Source organism: Hyposmocoma kahamanoa, unplaced genomic scaffold (assembly GCF_003589595.1).
Source record: "Hyposmocoma kahamanoa isolate Upper Pololo Valley unplaced genomic scaffold, ASM358959v1 87, whole genome shotgun sequence".
NCBI classification, from domain to species: Eukaryota; Metazoa; Arthropoda; class Insecta; order Lepidoptera; family Cosmopterigidae; genus Hyposmocoma; species Hyposmocoma kahamanoa.
The window spans coordinates 5,563,725-5,586,939 of NW_020654422.1; the positions used below are offsets into that span (position 1 = coordinate 5,563,725).

A 23,215-nucleotide genomic window follows, 5' to 3' on the forward strand; every position below is an offset into this window, starting at 1 on the left:
TAATGTGGTCTCACTGTTCTGCCATTTTTCTAAACTAGCCGCTGATTTTTTTTTACAGTAGCGCCACTTTCTAGTTGGCTATTAAAATATGAAATAAAAAATAGATGGCATTACAAAAAAAAAAGATAGTACTAGTGTTGGGCAGTTTTCCGATACATTTCAAATAGTGGTTTGGTGACTTTATAACTGTAGTTGTGTTAATTGTCATGGAGTTGAATGCTTTGCCGAACATAGATTTCTAGACAAACGATAGAATGCAACAAGGAAAGATAATTCACTCAAAAACTTTACTTTAACACACTAATGTGACATTATACTAGATAAGATTAATACTACTTAGCATGTAGAATTATAACAGAGTTGTCCATTTTTAATGATCTTCGAATAGATAGAGGCAGTCTGACAATTAAAAAAAAGAATAGTTCCAGTGCGCTGAATAGGCCCACGCCTAGGAACATGCTGAAAACGCCACCCAACGATGCTAGAAAGGAAAATCAACATATTATACGACGCCACCAACGTACCTGTAACATTGCAAAACAAAAGGGGACTATTGTTGTCATGTTCCTCACTTTAGATCAATAATCATCATCACAATAAAATATATTCTAATTAAGGTTTACAATCTGGACATGTTCGAATTATACGGATATCTGGCAAATGTGTTATCATATGTCTCTGTTATTTATCATATCTTCTTTCACAATAAATTTTCTGATCGTCACACACTCAGCAGAGTTGGCTGTTTTAATTACCATCGGCTATCACCTTTATAACAATCATGATTAAATAATATAGATTATTATCATTCTTATCAATTATCAGTGACTCTAGAATAACCTCTACAATCTGAATACGATTGCTTTGCGTATTCGGATAATTCGAATATTTCAAATACGAGTAAGTACTGGAAAAATCTTAGTTTATTCAGATGATTATTTTATTGTGATAATTAGTTTACGAGACTGATAAAATATGAATATAGGTACCTACTACAAATCGTCGGGCCACTAAGGTTGTAAAATGTTTTAAAATTAATTATTTATTACAGGCCTTTCTTACTTTGATGACCATGGGAAGTATAAGGAATTCTCTAGTTTAATACCAAATATTAATGTAACGGTTAAATGTCAAAACATTAAATTCTTTATATATACAGTAAAATGCAACCAACAAAGCAAAGTGAACCAGGTTTCAGTGGACATGCGATTGAAGATCTTGGATTGACCAATCGTGACACGCAGACTCAGCACCACAGACGCCGAGTAGTTCACGTCCGCACTACAATATAAACATAACTCTATAATCTTAGAAGTCTATAATTATATTTTTCTAAAATATTCATAAATGTGAATGACTTGTAGCTAAAATTACGAGACTCAACATTACAAATATAATGTCTAGCGCCCGGACGGCAATTTGTTTTAATTTGTCACGATTATCCTTAGATTAAACTTTAGAGAAATGATACGCACAATAAGGAGTCAAAAGTATATTTCGTATCCCGTAACGCCAGTGCCCGCAACGCTATATTCGATGAAACGAATTTGCACGCAGGCTTGCAGTCGCACATGTCCTGGCCTGTAAATTATTCAAGTTGAAGCCGATTTAAAATAGAACTATTATCAGATCAGCGTAAACTACATTGCACCTTTACAATGAAAGTGACCCAATTAAAAAAATAATAAAATGAGTTTACACCGTAAAACAACTTTAAAAATCATTGTTCACAAGGTTGTTAATCTGAAACTGACCTATTAAAGGTCGAATAGCAATGATTCAATAAATGGAACTGTCTCATTTTGTTCTTTCAATTTCAAAATGCCACTCCCGCGTCAGAATATCAATGCCGCCACTCACACAAAAAGTGACGAGATAGCAATTAAGCCATTTTCGTTCCGTAAATCGTCATTAAAAAAATCATTAAATTTTTACAAACGCGAGTCCTTACTTTAAGGACTTTCTTTTACAATTAAAACGATAATTTAATCTTGATAAGGCCATAACGCGTTGTTTAGCTGGTTAAAATTAAGGAGATTTTATTCTTAATATGTACGTCAAATGATAACAAAAAAGCAAAGTTAAAAAGTGACCGGCGACTAGTTTTCGTAAATTCTATTTTTAAATTGTTAAATATTAAAATAATTGTAAAGCTGAATGTTTCATCATTATTTTATAAGACTCAAACTTTAGTACTTCAAGAGTACCTAATAAATGAAATATAATGAAAATGTCACAACTTTAAATCTTAATTGCGTATTATTCCCGGTAAGTAGAAATTTTGTATTGGGTCACTTTCACTGTAAAGGTGCGACATGTGTTATTTATACATATATAGTGCATCTTGAACACATCTAGGGCTGGGAGCCTAGGGTTTACAAAACGAACTTTGTCTTCGACTAAGCAAAAATGGCAAACCAAGCAAGCTTTTCTTAACGAAATTTGCCTCAATTTAAGCAAGAAATTTAGCTGAAGTCAAAGGTAGTTTTGTAAGTATCAGCCTATATACCGCCTGATTATTGCTTGTCACGTATTTGTAAGTAAGCGATTACACACCATAATATGATGACTCGCGCGATGACACGCGATAGCATGCTACAATGACAAGACAGAAGGTAGTGAGCCACCGCTACGTAATAAATGTGTGACCGTCGCAATATGGTCGCAATTTGCTATCATTTCATTAATATAAAAATTTATTATAATAATATTATGTACATTGGGAGAGTGTAAAAAACGTTTTTTTTGGCGCTTGTCATACTCTGTAGGGTACGGTACGTGGGCGGTGTTCATATTCAGATAGACTTGGTAGACTGAACATGCAGTTACCACTATTTATCTAGTTGAATATAATAAAATGTTTACTACACTAACATTTATGCATTTTATGGATAGGCTCCACTAGTTTGTTATTATTATTGATACAAAGATCGAGATCAACAAAGAAAAATCCTTCAATCTGAATAGACTCGAACCAGCGTCTGTTGCCACAACGGGGCGACCATTCTTACCAACTGAGATACAGATCGAGTCATCACGTTACGTCACGTTTTCTTCCATTCTTATATTAAATAGTATAAGAAGTAAAATTCGTTGCCTTGATGCGGACCTAGTTTGACAGTGGCATGACATGGCATTTGGGTAACACTGCAGGTAGGTAAGCCGTCATTTATGGACTGCTCCGTGTGCATAGGGTCGGAGCAGCCGCACACTTGTTCACGGCAGTTCATCTACAAACAACATTATATCATTAAAATTTATTTGTAACATGAATTGTTTATTGAAAACCAAATTCGCTCGCCTCGTGACAAAGAAAGGTATAACTGTTTTGACTGCTATTCAGGACGGCCAAAATATTTAGCTACAAAGCTTTTATTAAAAGTTGTAATTAAATACAAATCCATAAAAATGCAAAAACATTTATTAATTCTACGTAACCTACTTTGAGGCGTAACAAAAACAGTATCTATATTTCTAATTTATTACATAAGTACATTTCAATTCCACTGCGCTAAATTATAGCAAATAACAAGAAAACCGGGAATAAATTTCAAACGTTTTATGAAGGCGGCCGGTCATGCATCGGCACGGTGACCTCGCGCCCCACACCGCGGGAAGAGGGCCGTTCGAGCGCGCGCGAGATCGCCTGTGCGAGCCCACGAGATCCGCCTGTGATCCGCGATGTGTTGGTAAATCGGTGTTTGGCGATTATTCCTTATTTGACAGCGTTAATTTGAATGATTAGTATGAATCTATAAAGCGTATGTCCAATTCAAGTACTTATCCCGACCTGTTTTTGTTGAATGATAACACCCACTGGCGGTTTTTCTTGTGGTTCTTTTTGTTAAGTAAGTTATGTCCACTGCACAATATATAAGTGGCTGCAAAAATAGTTATGCTTTTCTTCACATGATATTTTCGAATGGCAGCTCAAACCCATTAGAGCTCTCGCCACACTCCAGACGCCACCCTGCGTGTCGGCCCAAGGACGCCTGAACTCGCCTGTGGGGCGAGCTTGCCTGTAAAAATCGGCGCGGCGCGGCTCTTGAAATCACGGACCGTGGAAACCCAGCATAATTAAACTTATATCTCGACCTCACTGTCCACGCCACGCCATACAAATTCGTAGAATTTAAACGATACGGAACATGGTCGTTATTTCACAGGAGTCAAATAGCAGTATTAGCAGTAGGTCAGTAGGCAATATTTAGTATGGCAAGGAATTCGGCGATGGCAACTTGCATTTTCGGATAAAATTTTCAGACGTTATGTATGGAGAAACCGGTGTTACTAAATTAGATTGTCCGACAAAAATAAAATATTATTGATACAGATAAGTTTTAGGTACTATATTTAGCACCGATTAACCAATTCCATTAGTTACCTGACATTTTGTCCTAGAATATCCCTGGTCAGCGACACAAGACCCTGTGACGAGTCTGTCCGCGTCTTTGTCCTGCACGGAAGTGAACTTTAGCTGTGCGATGTAGTAGCGGCCTCTGTCGATGGGGTGCGTTGACACGGCGCTGGCGTCTTCGCTGGAGTACTTCGAGAAGAACTATAGAATATATGTTTTAATGCACATTGCGGTGTTCTTTTAATGATGTTGGCTGTTTCCGCAGCTCACACGTAATGGGTTTGATTTCGTAAACAAAACTCTTTTTAAAAACAATAACAATTAGGCAGAGATTATCAGGTCGTTCGTGCATGGTTGCCTCAGTAATTCACATTTAACATGATTATGTACCCATGGCTATGGTTACAATAAATACTTTAACTTAACACTATGTCAGTAAATATCTGTTTCGATTAATATAGATACTTTCCCCTGCAGGGTGGGTCACCATTGTCTCATAAAGATAAGCCAAGCGTGTCAGAAAAGTTTCAGGTCTTATGATTTGTTCCAGATGTTTGTTAGAGGGTTTAACAATCTGCACACTTGCAAATAAATAATTACCTAAACTCACCTGGTAATAATAACTATCATTCCCATGGACGTTTTTCAACACCACATCTAATATCGTATTAAGCGATATTTTTGACCGTGACGTGGTTTTTGTTATTTCCGTGCCTCTGAAATAGCAGACACTCAATTAAATATTAAACAAGGTACACTTTACTGACCAATGTATTAATATTGAAAATAAATAGAACAGATATAAAGATAAGACAAACTTACGTTTTTGAGGACATAACACAACATGCCCCAGCCCAGGCGATGAGTTGTTTCTGAAACAGGTGACTACACGGCAGCATATTATCTTGTAGTCGACATCTCAACATTAGCTCATTGCACATTGGCGTGTGGGTCATTATTGCCTCCGAGAATGTCATATTGTGAGATATTAACAAATTTTCTAATATAAGCAAATTTCCTTTTGATGTAATTTTTTTTTCTAGTAATTTTTGTATTATAAATGCGACTAGGTCTGTATTGTTTGTTAACCACAATGCTGAAGTATTGGCGGTTCTGAAAAAGAAATGAAAGCGAAAAAATAGCTCTATTACCTATGTATGTAGCTCATACTTAGTATAGTGTAGAAGTCGCCATCCCCGGAGTACAAAATGATAATCGCAACAAAGTAATATTTCCGGAAAAATAAAAAACATGTTTTCATTGATAAGTTATTAAATACTGAACGTAGGTAGATTAATAGTTAGCTTTAAGGAAATAATATTTTTTGTGCATTCTAAATTATAAATGAAACAGCCGTAATTTAAGCCAAAATGGAGATATTTCAATAACAAATAAATAGTCAAAGTCAATCATCATGTCAGATTTATATTGTGGATCATTGACTTACAAATAAATGGACGACGGGTCTAATACAAAAACCACGAAAAAAATGTCCCAAGTCAACCTATTCGAAATTTAAATTGTAATGTCATCGCAGTATCGCGCTGTCAGTAGAACAAATGAAGACTAAAGCGGAGTGTCGCGCTCTGTATACGATTTTAGCGCCTTACAAGTGTGGACACTTTTTAGCGCGGACCCGACGTCCATATAATTGTAAGTCAATGTTGTGGATTATCATTTTATTCTCGTTGTGTATGACAATCAACTTTTGCTTTATTTTGCTTTATTATACGAACAGCCCGAACAGTTTGAAATGAGAATAAAATACTATTGTCATTTGTCATATTAAGAAACGTAACTCATTAAGTTTAATATTATCATATAACCTTATTCTTGTGCACTTGGGCATGGGTAGGGAATGTGTATTATTTTGTTATTCCGTAAGTAACTGCTTAAAAATCACGAAAATAAATTGAAAAGATGTATAAAGATCCTAAAGATCTTAAATATGATATAACACTAAAACTGTGATAATGGCAGTTATCTTTTTGTTCTCCGGGGATGGCGAGTAAGTATAATGTAACAACTTACAGACTTTGGGCGATAACATTAGCGGTAGTATGAGGAGTCAAGCAGATGCCAACCAAGGGCATTGGTTGAACTAGATCCTGAGCTTGGAGGGTAAGCAGAGCCGGCACTTGAAGAAAACGCGCCCACAAAACTGCGAACAGTGCGCCTGCGCAGCTTGCGCTTACGATGCACCACATGATCCAAACTATGCTGGGGTATTGCGTGAAAAATGTCAATTGAGTATGAAAAAACTCATCTACTTTTTTATATAATAGGGGTTTAAATATGAAATTGCCGATTTATTTTACTGGCCACTTTAAATTAAAATTAAACCTGTATGGTGTCCGATTTCAGAGTGAAACGTTTTTCACACGAAAAGTAAAACATGCTTAACTTAAAAAACATGATATTTGATTGTTCGACTTTCAATTGTTTTTACATTCAGCTTTTAACATGAAGACAGATACAGCGAAAATCTGAGTACCTAATTTTCGAATACGAATTTTCACATGGAGTTAACGTAGCAGAAACTGTCAATGCTGTATTTGGAGAGGATAGGGCATACGCAAATACGGCAAACGCCGGCAATACGGCAAATTACGACTTGAAGAAAGAACCACGAGGAAGACCAGTCACAAATGTAAATAACGTTGAATTGAAGGTAATGATCGAAGGCGATCCGTATCAAACTACCACGAAACGTCATGGTTTAATGTTAGCATACCCACAATATGACATATGGCGTTTGAATAATGACGACGGAACTCGCAGCAAAACAGCTTCACCGTTATTGCTCTATGATAAATTGATAACGCAACACCTCACACTGCTTGAGAAACAGTTTTACTACTACAAGACCTGCAGATATAAATTATCCATCATCCTACATATTCGTCGGACCTCGCCCCGACCGACTACCATTTTTTCCCGCAATTTGATTTTTTTTGTATGGAAATAAAATTCCCAGGAAGCAGTACAAAAATCCCTTCACACAGCTGTGGAGTCCAGGTCTCCAGAGTTCTATCGCAAAGGTTTAAATGACCTTCCGATTACATGGCAGAAATGTATAGACAACAAGGGAAAAAACTTTGATTAAACAAATATATTTAATCTTAAAAAAAATTGTTTTAATTTTTCAGTGCGAAACGGCAATTTCATACTTTAACCCCTAATACAAATAACAAAAGAAACACAGACATTTTTTATAGTTACAATTCTCTATCATTCTTCCGCATGGCTAATGTAAAGTAATAATACTAATAATAAATCTTGCAACGCACATTGTTTGTAAATATTAGAAAAACGCGCGTCCAATTTCTTATTTTTTTGCCCGTTTACGCTCGTATTACCTAAGTTACGCCACGAGCGGGCCAAAACGTATGATGATTATGTATGTATGGAAGATGGTGAGTCTTTTACGAGCCCAGATTTTATGAGGTGTAGAGCATCCCCCGTCTACCCGTCAAGGCTTGATGAATCCAAGTTTTCTCTGATATCTCCTCGTTCATTTGACGAAAATAAACGCTGTGTTTATTTTAAAGAAGCTCAAAGATATAACGAGTTAAAACTTAAGGTAAGTGTGCTTGACACTATAAAAAGAAATTTGCTGTATTCATAGGACAACTCAGGAACATGTTATAGTATAGCTGTTTACCTATACACTACACTCTATTACACTTTTAGCAATTATCAAGGTATTTCAGACGGGGTATGTGGACACTGGATATTTTTAAATTGCTAATGAATATGTAACTTACCATAAGTTGATGGTCATAATTACTTAAACATGATTTAATATGTTTAAATAATAACAGTAGGTACCTATTTTCAAGTTTATTAGGAAATTGAGACTACCACACAACTTCGCGGTATTTACAAAGGCGGCTACTGGGTCCAATAACATTTAAGATTTAAATTCAACTTAATGTAATTTGGGATATTCTTATCGCAAATAAATCCAAAAAAAATGAGGAAATAGGTCGGCCCCACAATCGAGTTGCTGTAACATTATCCAACCAACGTAGTACCTACTTGCTACGCGGCGGGGATTTGTGGAATAAAGTTTTATAAAGTATTAATATCCCCACCAGTGGGGATTTTTTGTAGGAATTTGTGGCAAAAACCATCACATCTTTGTGTAACTGCCGAATAGCGGAGTCATCCAATTTCAGAATTTTAGAAAAAACCATGAGACGTCTAAAATTGACAGCAATTATTTTTATCACCTACATATATTACTTCATAAGTAGAACTGAAATTATTTTCAGATATTATAGGACCTAAATTGTTTAGTATTATTATAGAAAATAACGTTTATAATATTCTATAAATAGTCCGTTCTAGTTTATTCTAAAAGAAATTCAAGTCGATCTCCGTAGTGTAATCATTCTATCTGAACGAATCATGCCAAGAAATATCTAAAAACTGAATGTCTTGTTGTAAATGTAGTGTAGACAGAGAACACTCACCGATCTATATAATATGGGGAGATTATATATTTGAAACCATGCAACGTAGTATTCTTCAAGAAATGCTGCAGGCATCGGCCGATAGCACTCTTCATTTCACTGTTTCCTATCACGTATTGACACTGTTAACGACAAAGATTCTTGAAGGGCGCATTATGTCTGCATTCACTGATTTTCTGATAGCATTCTACGGATTTGAGGGCGTGATAGACTAATGTACCTGCTATCGAATAATAACTTCTACTGTATAGGATGTTAAAAAAAGCACTATTTTAAGCGAGCTTGGTCTATAATAAAAATATAAAATACCTACATCTTCCACAATAATGTTATAACTTTTGACATCTCAAAGTGTTCCAAAAATATCGTTTTGGTTGAGACTGCGTCACGGCAGCAATTACGTTGATTAGAAGTGCTCTAAAAACCACGTGGGACCGAAGCTTCACATTGCGATAGTTGAGTGTCCATTTGTGCACCACTTGCGAAATTTTGATAGGCTGTTAACGGCTGCACAGCTGTGACGTGACCGCATCTCGACTATATAAGTTGAAATGAAATAGTTGAACTGAAATATTCTCATAATAAATTAAACTATTCTTTCGGATTTAAATCACGCACTTTCATATACTTGTTTTTTAATCAAACCAATTCTCAAGTCCTTTACAGGTCACGGCTGACTAGTATATTTAGTACCTAAGTTCATTTCCTATGTGTAACAATCGCGAAAACTTAAAAAGTCGATATATTTCCTCATATCTTTCTTTTCGCAAGTTACATAAAGTTGAATTTAAAGCTTAAATGTTAAAGTTGATTTGTTCTTGCCCCTGTATTATAACTTATGTAAGTATATATAATAACAATAAAATATCAAAAATTTACATACCCAGTCAGCAATTGTTTAATAAATTGTTTAATGTGTGACCTGAGGAAGGTGCGAGAAAGATGTGGGCCAAGAAAGACCGGGAGAGTTGGTGGGCTTAGGGGGTGGCTTATATGTAGCAGTGGAGTGTATAAGATCATTGTACTGCACTGTTACTTTTTATAACATCAAATACACTTGTAATGCTTTTAACTTGTCAGGGTCAAGTTTCATTAAAATAAAAACGATGTTTATTTTTGCCCCACAACCTGTGGGCAGGGGGCAGGATATCCACCTCATGGAGTCTTTGAGCGTTCTAAATCTCGCATCACCTTCGGCTAAGTACTTGTATATGAATCATCTTGTAATACATTTATAATACATTCTAATATAACACATACATTGTGAATGCGCTTGCTCTTGGTTATTGAAAAATTAGAATCATAGAAAAAATTTCAATAGCAATAACATTTTTTTAAATTTTTAAATAAAATTGTGATTCAAAGGAAAATAGACAGTATCTTTTTTAATCATCTGTATAGCCATAGTAGTAGCAACACGACAACATGTTCAAGTAACAACCATCATGGACATTCAGTTGGTAATTTCAGATTAGGATCTATAGTCCGAATGTATAGGAGCACGCAAAGTAGGCGAAGTTTCACACTCAAATAATCTTTTATTTCATATGTAAGGAAATTACCATTGAAATCGTCACATTGACTTAATTCTACCACTCATTCGTAACCCAGGTTTCCCTGAGAAGAATGAGTATAAACTCTAGGTGTTGCTCTTCACTAAACTGAACCCTCTAAATCTTCGGTGTGAAGTTCTGTTTCACTATAATTTTAAACCTCGTAAATGACGAATATCAACTGGAATATTATAGAAGCATACACTTTGCCCCATAAATGAATTTTTGACTTTGTGAAGACGATTGTTAAGAACAGTAAATTTTTTGTTAATTCCTCGTATTAATGTTTGTCACTATTTTTCCTTAACAAAAACTATATTCTTCTTAACATAAATTACATTTTCACAAATGTACTAAAACGCTGATGGAAGAATGTTAATTCCTACAAACTCACAGAACAATAGAATACAGTACTAGTGCTTAGTGAGCGTGTCACGTGTGCCAACAGCACGTGGAGTTTCATACACTTGAGGTCGCTTTCACTCTCGCTTTGTACGTTATGGTCGCGTCAATTACTTTGCGCAAAACTTCTGATTGTATTTAATTTGAATAAATGTTCAATTTTCTGTTTATCGTAATATATTTTTGTTACAAGAAATGAAAGTAAATCTTATACCGCTGCAATACGGTCGCTTCTCTTTTAAATAACTAAATAAACATCTCGAATTAGTTTTCGTTCAACTGTTGATCGCTAGATGGGAGAACATAGCTTGTAAATGCAATATAAATATTTTTTTTTCTCTTTTTCTCATAGATGGCGCTATGACTAAAAAGTCGTTGGAAAAACCAAATACAAAGATACGACGCAAGCACATAGAAAAATTCGTGAGATCCGCTGGTTCGTTCCGTGGCTTAGTTGGTATAGCGTCTGGTACGGTAAGCTAGAAGACGTCGGTTCGAATCCGGCCGGATCGAAGGAATTTTTTCTGAGTGTTCGATCTTTGTATTAATAATTATAACAAACTAGTGGAATAATTTCACAAATTTTTATTGAATATCAATTCAATAAAAATTTGAAATACAGTGAATAGCGACATCTCTCGCCAGGTCTGGTAACTGTAAATATACATATCTAACTGGGTAATAAAACTTTCATAGATTTCTCATAGATGGCGCTACGACTAAAAGTCGTTGAAAAAACCAAATACAAAGATACGATGCAAGCACATAGAAAAATTCGTGAGGTCCGCTGGTTCGTTCCGTGGTTTAGTTGGTATAGCGTCTGCCACGGTAAGCTAGAAGACGTCGGTTCGAATCCGGCCGGATCGAAGGAATTTCTTCTGAGTGTTCGATCTTTGTATTAATAATTATAACAATGCAATATAAAATCAAAACGTCATTACATGTAATCATTTTCTGGTAATGACCCACTACCTCCCGTGTTAAAAGATTCTAACTCTAACCGATCGAACCAACTAACTACTTGTTAATGACTTTTGTCCACAGCTAAAATAGCTCCATTATATACGTGTTTACTTTAAAAGCTATTGATAGAGACCATATGAGTTGAAACAAATGAAACGTCGTGATCTGTCAGATGATTGTTATCTACTGTAAAAAATGCAGGCTATTCATTTTACCACCCGCTAATTGCCTACATATCTAAAAACATTTTGATACGGAATCTCGAAAACATGTTCTAGGCGGACTAAAATGTTTATCAGATAAACCACATACCGTAAAATTAAATATGTAAAAATAAAATTTCATGAGAAAACGAGAAAAATAATTTTTATACTTCGTTGTTTTATGCGTAATAATACGTATGATAGATTTGTAATAATAAAGATTTTTTACCTAATGCTAATGGTAAAATAAATGCTAATGGTGTTTCAAAATGTATAGAAAATATACAATACAATGTACTTGTCTTGAAAACTTCTCATGTTGTCTTTTTGGTTAAAAACTAAGAGATTTAAAAAAGAATCTTGTTAATAACATTGTTTAACTCTATACTAATAACCACACCAACTTCCTGGTCTCAAACTAAGGATTTCCCCGTACTATGAGTTGATAGGTACTCATGAGAGACAAGAACCAATTTGGAGAAGTTCATTTCCGAAATTGGTCCCACCGGGAATCAAACTTGGGACCTCCGCATCCAGTGCCCACATAGTAAACCGTCACACTACCGAGGTCGTCAAAATTTATTTGGCCAAAAATTAAGTTTTGAGCCCATGTCATTTCTGAATCTGTACTAAGGTACCTGAGTCGAATATGGTCAGCCGATTAATATGGCCACATATCAATATCTCTAAAAATATGTAGCGTACAAAACCGAACGAACATGTAGTTCGGTTATGGGGTTCGCATAACAGCGACCTATACGCCGCCTTTCCCGCGCATACGCCATTCGCCCGAAAATGTCAAAGCCGAAGGACCGATCGCCATTAAAAAAATTTAATTAAGTTTTGTCGAATGTTTCTGTTTATATCGATTTTATGGTGTTTAATTTATCGTGATTTGCTGGTGTAGTAAAAGTAGATGACATTTGCGTGTGATTTTCTATGTTTTTTTTCCAATGTTTGTCTGGTTTTCAAAGTGTGAGTTAAACAAAAATAAAAGAAATGTCTGATAGTATGGCTAGCCACTGGCCGTATTACCCTGCACCTGATATTGGCCAAATTTACCTTATGGTTCCTGGAACTTAGCATATGTTGTTTTTAACAACTAGAGAGGGATGATATAAGTTTAAGGCTACAGTGTCTCTCTGCTTAAGTCTGAGGTAGTAAGGCATGGTCCGATTTCAGTGCAGTTCGATTGGTGTAAAAGCCATAGTTTTTGGCTGTTTGGTAAAAACTAGTGCAGATGTTTGTGTTGAATTTTTTATATTTGTTGTAGGTCATTGGTACAGTCAAGAGCACGTCAAGCTTTACACTTTGTACTTTAGACCGTTCTTATCGCAAGCGACATAGAGTTGAATTTAAGTCTTAAGTGTCAAGCTTGACGTGCTCTTGACCCTGTACAATTGCAAAGAGATTCAGGGTAACTGGACTGAGGACAATATGCAATTAGCGTATATTCTAATTCGTTAGGTATTGATTTAATTCATTTTCCATAAAAGTGTATGCTGAAATTATAGAATAGTAAATTGTTCCATACAGGGTGAAAAATATGGCCACTTTCATGGGCACATTAATAAAGGATACATGTTCATGTTAGTGTTGATTGATTCCATTATCATTCATAGAACCATAATATTTTGTTAAATTATAATGGAAAAGAGTAACATTTTCCATATAGTAAATATGGCCACTTGTACATTCAATATCAAATTTTACTACAAAAGTTATTCTCTAAAACGCACCGGCAAAGCGCGTTCTCGCGCCATGTTTTTTTCTCTCTGCTCGATCACAGGCGGCGAGACACGACCGGAGCCGAAGGAAGAGTTCCTCCCCTCCCTCACAGATGAAGTCACCATGCGTGGAGCAGCAAGGTGGGAGACTTCCCGCGTTCACCCTCCCTCTCCAAGCTATGTACATGAACATCCCGCATGTGGCTTGGCTACTGTTATAAGCGGTACCCGAGTACCTTGATCCTGGTCTGTCAGTCTAATTTATGTGGACGACCACGAGGGCGTCGAGGCTGTATCGGTACTGAAATAACGTCTGGTCTGTTCAAAAAGGGTGTCAAGTCAGCACTGTGAAACTTCCCTATATTAATTCCTGTATTCACATCCGTAACTTCAAAGGAAGTAGGTGAAACCATTTTGCTGATACGACAAGGGCCGTCCCGTTTAGGCATGAATTTTCGCGTAATACCCTTCGATGCACTGCTAAGTGCATATGATCGAACCAAGATTACACCACCGACCTTATATTCCGGTACTTGCCCAAGTTTATTATCAGCCAAATCTTTCTGTCTATCTTGTTCTTTTTCAACACGGTCTTTAATATCTTTAAAACTATCTAAAAACTTTCTCATGTAAGGTGTGAATTGGGGCAAATAGTTTTCTCTGTCTAGGACAGCACGTAAGTCAGTTCGAGTCTCAAGAGGAGTTCTCATTCCTGGGCAAACGTTAAACATACAGTACAGCCAGTGGTTGTGCAAACAGCACTGTTTATTGCGAACCTAATACATGGTAAGTATTTTGGCCACGATGTATGTTCGTTTTTGACAAGAATCGACAATTGTGTTTTTATGTCCCGGTTTTTCCGTTCGACGGGATTTGCCTGCAGATGATATAATGGAATAAGATTTTGTTTGATTCCAAGAACGAACATACACTGTTGCATAGCTACGGCAACAAATTGGACACCATTGTCCGAAACTACACGGGGTGGAAAACCATACCTCAAAAAATACTCATTGATAAGGACTGGAGCAATGGTTTCTGCAGATGCAATAAGAAGCGTATAGAGCTCCACCCAGCGAGTAGCGGCTTCTTCAACGACAAGTACCCAGGTCTCACCTTGTTCTCCTTTCGGAAGTGGGCCGAAGAGATCTACAGAAAGTACTTCTCCGCTCTGATGCATGATAGCTTTGGAGCTTTCTTCACATGTTGGACGACTCAACATGTCTGCTAGAGCATTAAGTATTCCTGGAGCATACTCGTACCTTTTGTCAAACGACTGAAGTTTAAGAGCCCATGTGATTAATCGTCCATTCGGCGACTTCAATGTAAGTAACCAGCGCAGCGGCTGATGATCCGACTTAACGATGATGGTGTGTCCGTCGATATAAGGGCGAAATTTACCCAGACAAACGCAAGAGCTTTCCTCTTGGTTGTCGAGTAATTTCGTTCAGCAAGCAGTAGCAAACGACTGGCATAACCTATAGGGTGTTCATCGTGACCGTCGCCTTGAAGCAGTGCAGCACCTAGAGCATAATTGCTGGCGTCAGTACGGATAACAAACGGCTTGTTATAGTCGGCCTGAATGAGCACAGGAGCAGAAGTTAGTTTTTGCTTAAGATTATTGAATGACTCACGTTGTTCTGTAGTCCACGTCACGAGCTTGGTTAGAGGTTGAGCTATTTCTGAAAAGTTAGGGATAAACTTAAGAAACCAAGAACACGTTCTTCGTTCTTAAATGATTTGAAGTGCTTTATGCTAAAACTACGTCGATTTTTGAAGAATCTGGCTTGATGCCATTAGCAGCGATGAACTGACCTCGATAGGTAACATTTTCTCGAGCGAAAGAACACTTTACCCTGTTAGCGCGAAGACCAAACGTTTGCAGACGATTAAAGACTTTCAGTAAATCTTCGAGATGTTTCTCGAAGCTTTCTGAGATAACACTAATATCGTCTAAATAACATAAAATGGTTACGTCTTGCAAGCTGACTCCGGAGCGAAAACGGTCCATCAAACTCTGAAATGACGACGGCGCATTTTTAAGTCCGAAAGCCACGCGCGTGAACCTATATTTTCCAAAGGGCGTGACGAATGCGGTTTTATCACGATCCTGTGGCGCAACTCTTACCTGCCAGTAACCTGATTTCAAATCGATAGTAGACATAAAACAATTTTGCTTACTTGATTGCAGCAACTCGTCGATAACAGGAATTGGGTAAGTGTCAGTTTTCGTTAAAGCGTTAAGCTTACCGTAATTTACGCAAAAACGGACCCCATTACCTTTTTTCGGGACGGGTACAGCTGGAGAACTCCACGCGGACTCGCACTCCTCTATAATACCATCCTGTAGCATTTTGTCCATTTCAGCTTTCATAATTTCTTTTTTTGCAGGTGGCGGTATGGCGGTGAAGAGACCGGTGGGTATAAGGCGGTATGGCGGTGAAGAGACCGGTGGATGAATACCTGTGTCAATGCGATGTTCTGCGAAAGGGGTTGGTGCTCCCCCTGCATTGAAAATATCTTGATTAGCGTTTAAGAGATCTGCTAACTTACCACGTTGGGTAGGGTGCAACATGAGACCTTCATCGTCGCGGAGCATGTCTATTGACGAGCACCTAACTTGATTATTCGACAACTCAAATTCTAAAGTTTATAACTTGTCCATAGCCAGTTTGTATTTTTTAATCTTCGGTTGAGTTGTATTTTCTTATATTTGTGCTATGAGCTAATTTTTTTAAATTCTAATTGATGGCACAATATGTCACTTTCATAACTTTGTCTATTTGTTAAGGTTTTGATTATGTACAATTACTAAATTCATGCAACAAATTTTGACGTTCTTTTCTGTGAAAGTAATATTTTTACAATATGATATTTTCTTTTGTTTATAATAAATTTATGAAATGTCTTAATTTTAACACACACATCGCAAGTGCGCTCGCGAGTCAGGGTTAAAAAACAATATTTATAAATTAATAAATAAAACTCTAATTGAAGAGACAATAGACCGCAGTTTGCTCTGCAGTGGGACAGTAACGGCTGCAAAATGAAAAAAATGTACATTATGTTTGTACTTAATCACCTGTATAGTCCTCACAGTAGTACCAACACGTGAACACGTTCAAGTGACAATCACCATTGGCAATCTGTTGGTAATTTTAGATTATAATCTATAGTAACGCATACACTCAACATAGCCCCGCACTAGGGAAACCCTGTGTCGCGGGTGCCATGGACATACACATAGACAACCACAAATTACACCAATACTCACGAAAAAAATAAATGAAGGCCATACAAATATTTCTCCCGACCCGGGAATCGAACCTAGGACCTCTGCGTGGCATGGTAACCTTTCGGCCACGGAGGCAGTTAGGAGACAGCAGGATCTATAACCGGATCGGAACGTATAGGAGTGCGGAAATTGGCGAATTTGATGCAATATCACCAGTGCTACACAACGAAATTCTGCAGCGTGATTTCGGCACTTCCATTTTCTTTCAACCAGATGTACTACACAAAAGACCAATTTAGTGTGATTTTTGAATGAAGAAATCAAAAGGCCACCGGCCACTGACATTACATTTTTCGCACCATTTGTGTAACAAGGCTACATCTGCAAAATGATAACTTTTCAAGAAAGAGGTTACAATATCCTACGAACGAAATCAGTCTAAAAAAATCTGTCCATTACTTTTTATGTTTAAATAGGACAGTTATAAAATTTCATGTATTTACAAAATTTGTTTCACAAGCTATAAAACTAGGCTTTCATGTACTTTTAGCACTTTGTTACAAGTTCATCCCAAAGCCAGACCACATACTACTTAAATAGCCAACACCAGTGTGTTAATATAATTAATTTATTCCATTAATTAAATTACCATTAATTAAAACCAGTGGGTTCAATATAATTAATACAGTATTAGATTATTAATAACTGTCAATTTATGTAATGATGAAATTGCTGTACTAATTACGTTCTTATAAATAATAGTTTTTAACGTGTGTGTGGATTGAGTGAGCATCCTCTGTAAAATGTTTAAAATGTGTGCGTCATTTAGTAAAAGTTCTAAAACAATTGTAGAAACCAATCTTTCTATTTGTAAAAAGATAAAACAAGAGAAAAATAACTTAATGTGTGCTCACTCAGTTCTCACAGAGAGCCAGTCAGATCTACAAAAGTATTAAATTTACATATATGTCAGAAGAATGCGGATGGTGAGAGGGTAGTAAAGGGGAGCCCTCACGGCTGCCCCTTTCTCGACGATTATTTTCCATAATAGAATTTTGAATAAAATGTAATTGTAAATTGTAAATAACTATTTATTTCTCATGAACTATTTACTAGCAGAAATAATAATTTATGACTATAATAACTAAGTTATCAAGCGTTCGTGTCTGCTGCGAGAATCGAACTGCCGCTTCGTCCGCAACGACTCGCTTATATAGGGGATTTTGCAGGTAGTAGGCTCATTAGGCAGGTGGGCAGGCAGGTAGAGGGGTATCGCACGTGCGATCACGCCACGTTGTTTTGTTGGCGCGCCGATACGGCCATTCTGCGTACACGTCGCCCCGACGTGCTATAAAAGAAAATATTTTTCCCACAGTTCACAGAGTTTATAACGGGTTCTAACGAAAGTCATGACTCGGTCCGATCCTGACCATAATATCCACAAAATGCTATTTAGAGCAAGAAACATTAACAGTACCATAAGTCTAGGAGGCCCCTGTCCTCAACTAGATGAATGGATGCAGTGTATGGAGGCCCCTGTCCTCTATCAATTTTTCGGTCTGGCAAAACTGTAAACTAGGAGGCCCCTGTCCTCTATCACTTACTCGGTCAAAACAATACATCGAACTTGGAGGTTTATGTCCTCGACTTTTGACAAAGCATAGCCAGAGTATTGTAAGGACAAAAACAAAATATTACCGTTATTGTGTAGAGTCGTTAGCGCTGATATTACTGTTGTCGATTGAACAGCCCTCACTGTTCCTTGTTACTCCTTCATTCGCCGATACGGTTTTTTGGTTTGTAATCAATCCTGGTTTTGGAGCGGGACGAAGTTGATCGTGTGCCACCTTTTTAGGTCTTCCGCGTCCAGTAATTTTTTTAACAAAGTAACGATCATGTGGTAGAATTTTCCATATTTGATATGCGTCTGGGTATTTGAGATCGAGGCCAATTTGTGTTCTTGGGTTCGTTCTAAATAGCACTATGTCTCCTTTCTGAAATCTTTTTACCTTCGCCTTTCCTTTGTCGAATCTTTGTTTGTTTGCATTGTTTTGAATTTCCACTCGTTTGAGCATGTAATCATCTAGCTGTTCTCGATTGACTGTTCCTTCGTTCTCATCTATCAAGGAAATAAGTTGAGGTGGAACAGCACATTGTCTTCCGGTTAAGGCTTTCAGTGGACTCACGTTAGTAGTTTTATTTTTTGAGCAGTTTATGGCCAATTGCAGAGAATCAAGGACCTTACGCCAATCGTTTGTTTCGAAGTTACGAATCATCGTCAAACCATTCTTTATTACTGCCATTACTCGCTCTACTTGTCCGTTTGATCGGCTGACACCTGGTACTATAAAGTGTTGGTGAATACCGTATTGCTTGCAGTATTCTTCGAATTCCGCTTTGAAGGCGGTATCTTGATCACTAATTATTTGCTTTGGTGCTCCAAACAGAGAAACGACCTTCTTTAATGCAACTAACATTGAGGCCGCTGATTTATTAGTTGCGTATGTTAGTAGAACGTACTTTGTGTAAGCGTCTATGACAACCACTACGTACTCATGTTTGTCGTTCCGTTTGGTTAGTCGTCCTGTCATATCGATATGGATGGTATGAAATGGGATCGGTTCTTTTGTAATTGGATACATTTGTACCTGTCTAGCGCCGGATGGTCCCTTGCTTGTTTTGCATATGACACAATTGTCAACAAATTGCCTAACTGTGGATGACATTTCCGGAAACCAGTACTCTTCTCGAATCTTGGCCAACGTCTTCTCCCATCCGAAATGTTTTAATGCGGTGTGGTAGGCATTGATTATACTCCATTGATAAGATTTTGGTACTACCTTTTTCCAAACATTGCAACCCGGCTCTGTGTTAATGTAGCGGCATTGTAGTGTAAAATCATGAAGTCGATAATCTTTTACTTCTTCTCCTCGGTCTATTTTCTTGATAATGGCGTGCAGATCGGGGTCGCGCCTTTGTTCAACTTTCAGCCACGATTCGGCGTTTTCTGCTAAGTTGATACAGGTCGTTGGGTTCCGACTGAAAAAATCTGCGTGTTTCATACGAGACCCCTGACGGTATTCAACTTCAAAGTCGAATTTTTGCAGATAAGCCCACCACCTATGAATTCTTGGAAGCAATTCATGCTTGTGCATTGAAGCTTTAATGGCGTTACAGTCCGTAACTATTTTGAATTTTCGGCCATACAGATAATGCCTAAAATGTTTTACAGCACGAATTATAGCGAGTGTTTCCAATTCGTAGGAGTGATAATGGCTTTCGGGGTGAGTCGTTCTGACACTCATGTAGGCAATCACGTGTTGTTGTTCCTTTTTTATTTGTATAAGGATAGCCCCTAGTCCCAAGCTACTCGCATCTGTATGCAATTCTATTGGCAAGCCTTCTTGGAATATCATTAAAACTGGTGCCGATGTCAATCGTGTTATTACGTCAAGCCTAGCATTTTCACATTCTGCCGTCCACGTGAAATTGGCATCTTTTTTTGTCAAATTGTAGAGAGGAATCATACGTTCGGAAAATGATGGTATAAAGCGCCTGAAATAGCTTGCCAATCCGCAGAACTGTCGAACTTCCTTTACTGTAACTGGTACTGCTGATTTTTGTAAAGCTTCCACTTTTTTGGGACTTGGTTTTACAGTACCATTGGATACAATATTCCCAAGGTATTCTACGGAACGTTTGAAGAAAGAACATTTCTTGGGGTTCACGGTGAATCCGGTTTTCTGGAGGGCACCAAGGACTTTATCAAGCATTTGTAATCCTTCAGTGAAAGTTTTACATTTGATCAAAACATCGTCCATATAAATCAATATGTCATTGAGAAATGGTCGTAGTGCAGCCATTATTGCCTTTTGAAAGACTGCTGGGGCATTCATTAAGCCAAAAGGCATTCGCACGTATTCAAATAAACCATCTGGCGTAATAAAAGCGGTTTTGGGTATAGCTTCCTTTTTGATGGGGATCTGATAGAATCCTTTTGCCATATCCAAGCAGATAAAATAAGTGGCATCTGACAATCTATCTATTTGGTCTGAAATGATTGGTAAGGGAAATTTGATAGGCACTGTATTACGATTAAGTTCCCTGTAGTCTGTACACATTCGGTCTTCACCATTCTTTTTTTTTACAAGAATGACTGGACTCGCAAAATCCGATGTACTTTCACGCACTATACCATGCTCGATAAGTTCCTCAACTATGGTCTTCAATTTTTGACGTTCTACTGGCGCCATTCTATAAGGTCTGCGTGAAACTGACTTATTTGGATCCCTCAATTGAATGTCTAGGGTGGCAGTCGTAACCTTTGTTTTTGGAATACCCACTGCGAAAACTCCTCTATTTTTCTCCAACAAGGCCTTCAATTGCGATATCTCGGTAGCGTCTTGCAAGTCGGTATCCAGTGTCTTGATAAAATCGTCACCAGGAATTGATGAGGCAACCGCTACAAGACTGGTTCTCATGACGGTAGCCCCTTGGTTACTGATACTAACAGTTAGTCCTGGCGTCTTTACTAAATTGGATCCTATTAAAAGCTCGCAAGGTACTTCATGGTCTTCGACGACATTAAAACTTATTTCAACGAAAATGTGATTAATTTTGCACGTAGTAGTAATACGTTGGTAAGACATGAGAGGCACGCCGGATCCCAAACCTCTCAGCATTAAAGTAAAGTCTTCTCTTTTACCTGGTATTGAAGTACTCAGAGACCTTCTTATAAGAGAGCAGTCTGCTCCACTGTCAAATAAGGCCACGTATTTGAGGTCTTGAATGGTTATATTCATAGGAGTTGATATAGTTGATAATTCACCAACTAAGTTTATTTTAGCTACTTCTTTATTTAATTTCTTAAAACAGTTAGATTCAATATGCCCGATTTTGTCACAGTAGTTGCATTTTGCCCTTGATCGTTCTCGACTGATGTCTGAATTATTAGTTGTAACTGTTTTAGTTAGTAACGATGTGGGTTCAATGTCTTTATTAGCAGTACAATACGCTTGGATGTGCCCAGTCTTCCCACAGTTGAAACATTTCAGTGTGTCCTCTCGGTTGATTCTTGTTCTGGCACGTTTTGCCGGTGGTTCTCCAAACCTACTGTCTCTGGGTTTTAACGTAGATACCACAGATATTAGTTCGGGTACAGTTGCACACTTGCTAGAGAGTAGGCGGAGTCGCAAATGATCATTATCGATACATCCTATAACTGCTTCTACAGCATCCCTTTCTTTGAGTCCATCCATAATTCGCTTCCATATATTCCATGCTTTTGTAACAGAATCTGCTGGGTCAGACCAGTCGAAACGGAAGTGGCGAAATTTCAGAACATCATTAGAGTAACGTGCTTCAGGTTCGAATGTTTGTATGAGGGCGCTACGCATATCGTCCCAAACAGGTGACTTTACGAGCCATGCGTCGCCGAGTGTTTTTGCTCGTCCTTGTAAAAGTCCTGCAATCTTTGTACAAATTTCGTAATCGGTTAGGTTCCAATGTTGCTTGGCGCGGTCGACGTGGTCACACCAATCTCGTATGGAAACATCGCCATCTGGATTATAGGGTGCAATGTAAATGTCACTCAACCTCGGCCTTTGTGATGGTGCCATAGCTTTTGCTAATATGCTAGTTAATGCCTCATTGTTTGCCTGGATATTCAGTTGCTGTTGGCGGGTGAGATTATCTAATATGCTGGCCAAGATTGACAAAGACTGGTTGGAATCAGTAGCATTCGGCGGCCGGCTACTAGTGTATGGGCCGGTGGGCGGTTGGTCACTTCTGATGTCAGAAGAATGCGGATGGTGAGAGGGTAGTAAAGGGGAGCCCTCACGGCTGCCCCTTTCTCGACGATTATTTTCCATAATAGAATTTTGAATAAAATGTAATTGTAAATTGTAAATAACTATTTATTTCTCATGAACTATTTACTAGCAGAAATAATAATTTATGACTATAATAACTAAGTTATCAAGCGTTCGTGTCTGCTGCGAGAATCGAACTGCCGCTTCGTCCGCAACGACTCGCTTATATAGGGGATTTTGCAGGTAGCAGGCTCATTAGGCAGGTGGGCAGGCAGGTAGAGGGGTATCGCACGTGCGATCACGCCACGTTGTTTTGTTGGCGCGCCGATATATAATATTAATGTACTAGTTTTTAGTAAAAGTTTAGTTAAGCTATCGTTTTTAATTACAGATCGATTAGTGCCTTTTTCAATTTTTTACAAATACTTTCTTATGCTCACTGAATCCGCACGTTTTTGGGAGGAACGATTTCCTAAGAGCCAAATAA

The 23,215-nt window shown here is 37.7% G+C and overlaps 2 protein-coding genes across 4 annotated transcripts; both read right to left on the reverse strand.

The window, feature by feature from the left end:
- Positions 1-323: 323 nt before the first annotated feature.
- LOC113235487 (sodium channel protein Nach-like) lies at positions 324-5,305 on the reverse strand. Of its 3 annotated transcripts, none has more exons than XM_026471192.1 (7): positions 5,180-5,305; positions 4,968-5,073; positions 4,385-4,558; positions 3,110-3,230; positions 1,476-1,581; positions 1,175-1,281; positions 324-524 (listed from the first exon to the last, which is right to left on the reverse strand). In XM_026471192.1, exons 1-7 carry the CDS (start codon positions 5,296-5,298, stop codon positions 337-339), a joined length of 921 nt encoding a protein of 306 aa, XP_026326977.1. In that variant the 5' UTR covers positions 5,299-5,305; the 3' UTR covers positions 324-336. The 3 variants fall into 3 exon arrangements, with proteins under 3 accessions (XP_026326977.1, XP_026326978.1, XP_026326976.1); XM_026471193.1 differs by having other exon boundaries at positions 324-481; positions 3,098-3,230; XM_026471191.1 differs by having other exon boundaries at positions 3,098-3,230.
- Positions 5,306-5,312: 7 nt separating this feature from the next.
- On the reverse strand, positions 5,313-9,034 carry LOC113235312. Its single transcript, XM_026470972.1, has 4 exons — positions 8,836-9,034; positions 6,389-6,577; positions 5,351-5,470; positions 5,313-5,319 (listed from the first exon to the last, which is right to left on the reverse strand). The coding sequence occupies exons 1-4, from the start codon at positions 8,928-8,930 to the stop codon at positions 5,313-5,315; spliced, it is 411 nt and encodes a 136-aa protein (XP_026326757.1). The 5' UTR covers positions 8,931-9,034.
- Between the last annotated feature and the right edge of the window lie 14,181 nt (positions 9,035-23,215).

Coding starts and splice junctions, on each gene's coding strand:
- LOC113235312 (XM_026470972.1), bottom strand. CDS start 8,930: ATGAAGAGTGCTATCGGCCGATGCCTGCAGCATTTCTTGAAGAATACT. Junction 6,578..8,835: donor TCCCCATATTATATAGATCG/GTGAGTGTTCTC, acceptor GCAATACCCCAG/CATAGTTTGGATCATGTGGT. Junction 5,471..6,388: donor AATGTTATCGCCCAAAGTCT/GTAAGTTGTTAC, acceptor TTTCTTTTTCAG/AACCGCCAATACTTCAGCAT.
- LOC113235487 (XM_026471191.1), bottom strand. CDS start 5,298: ATGTGCAATGAGCTAATGTTGAGATGTCGACTACAAGATAATATGCTG. Junction 1,582..3,097: donor CAAACTAGGTCCGCATCAAG/GCAACGAATTTT, acceptor AATAATTTACAG/GCCAGGACATGTGCGACTGC. Junction 1,282..1,475: donor TATACTTTTGACTCCTTATT/GTGCGTATCATT, acceptor TTTATATTGTAG/TGCGGACGTGAACTACTCGG.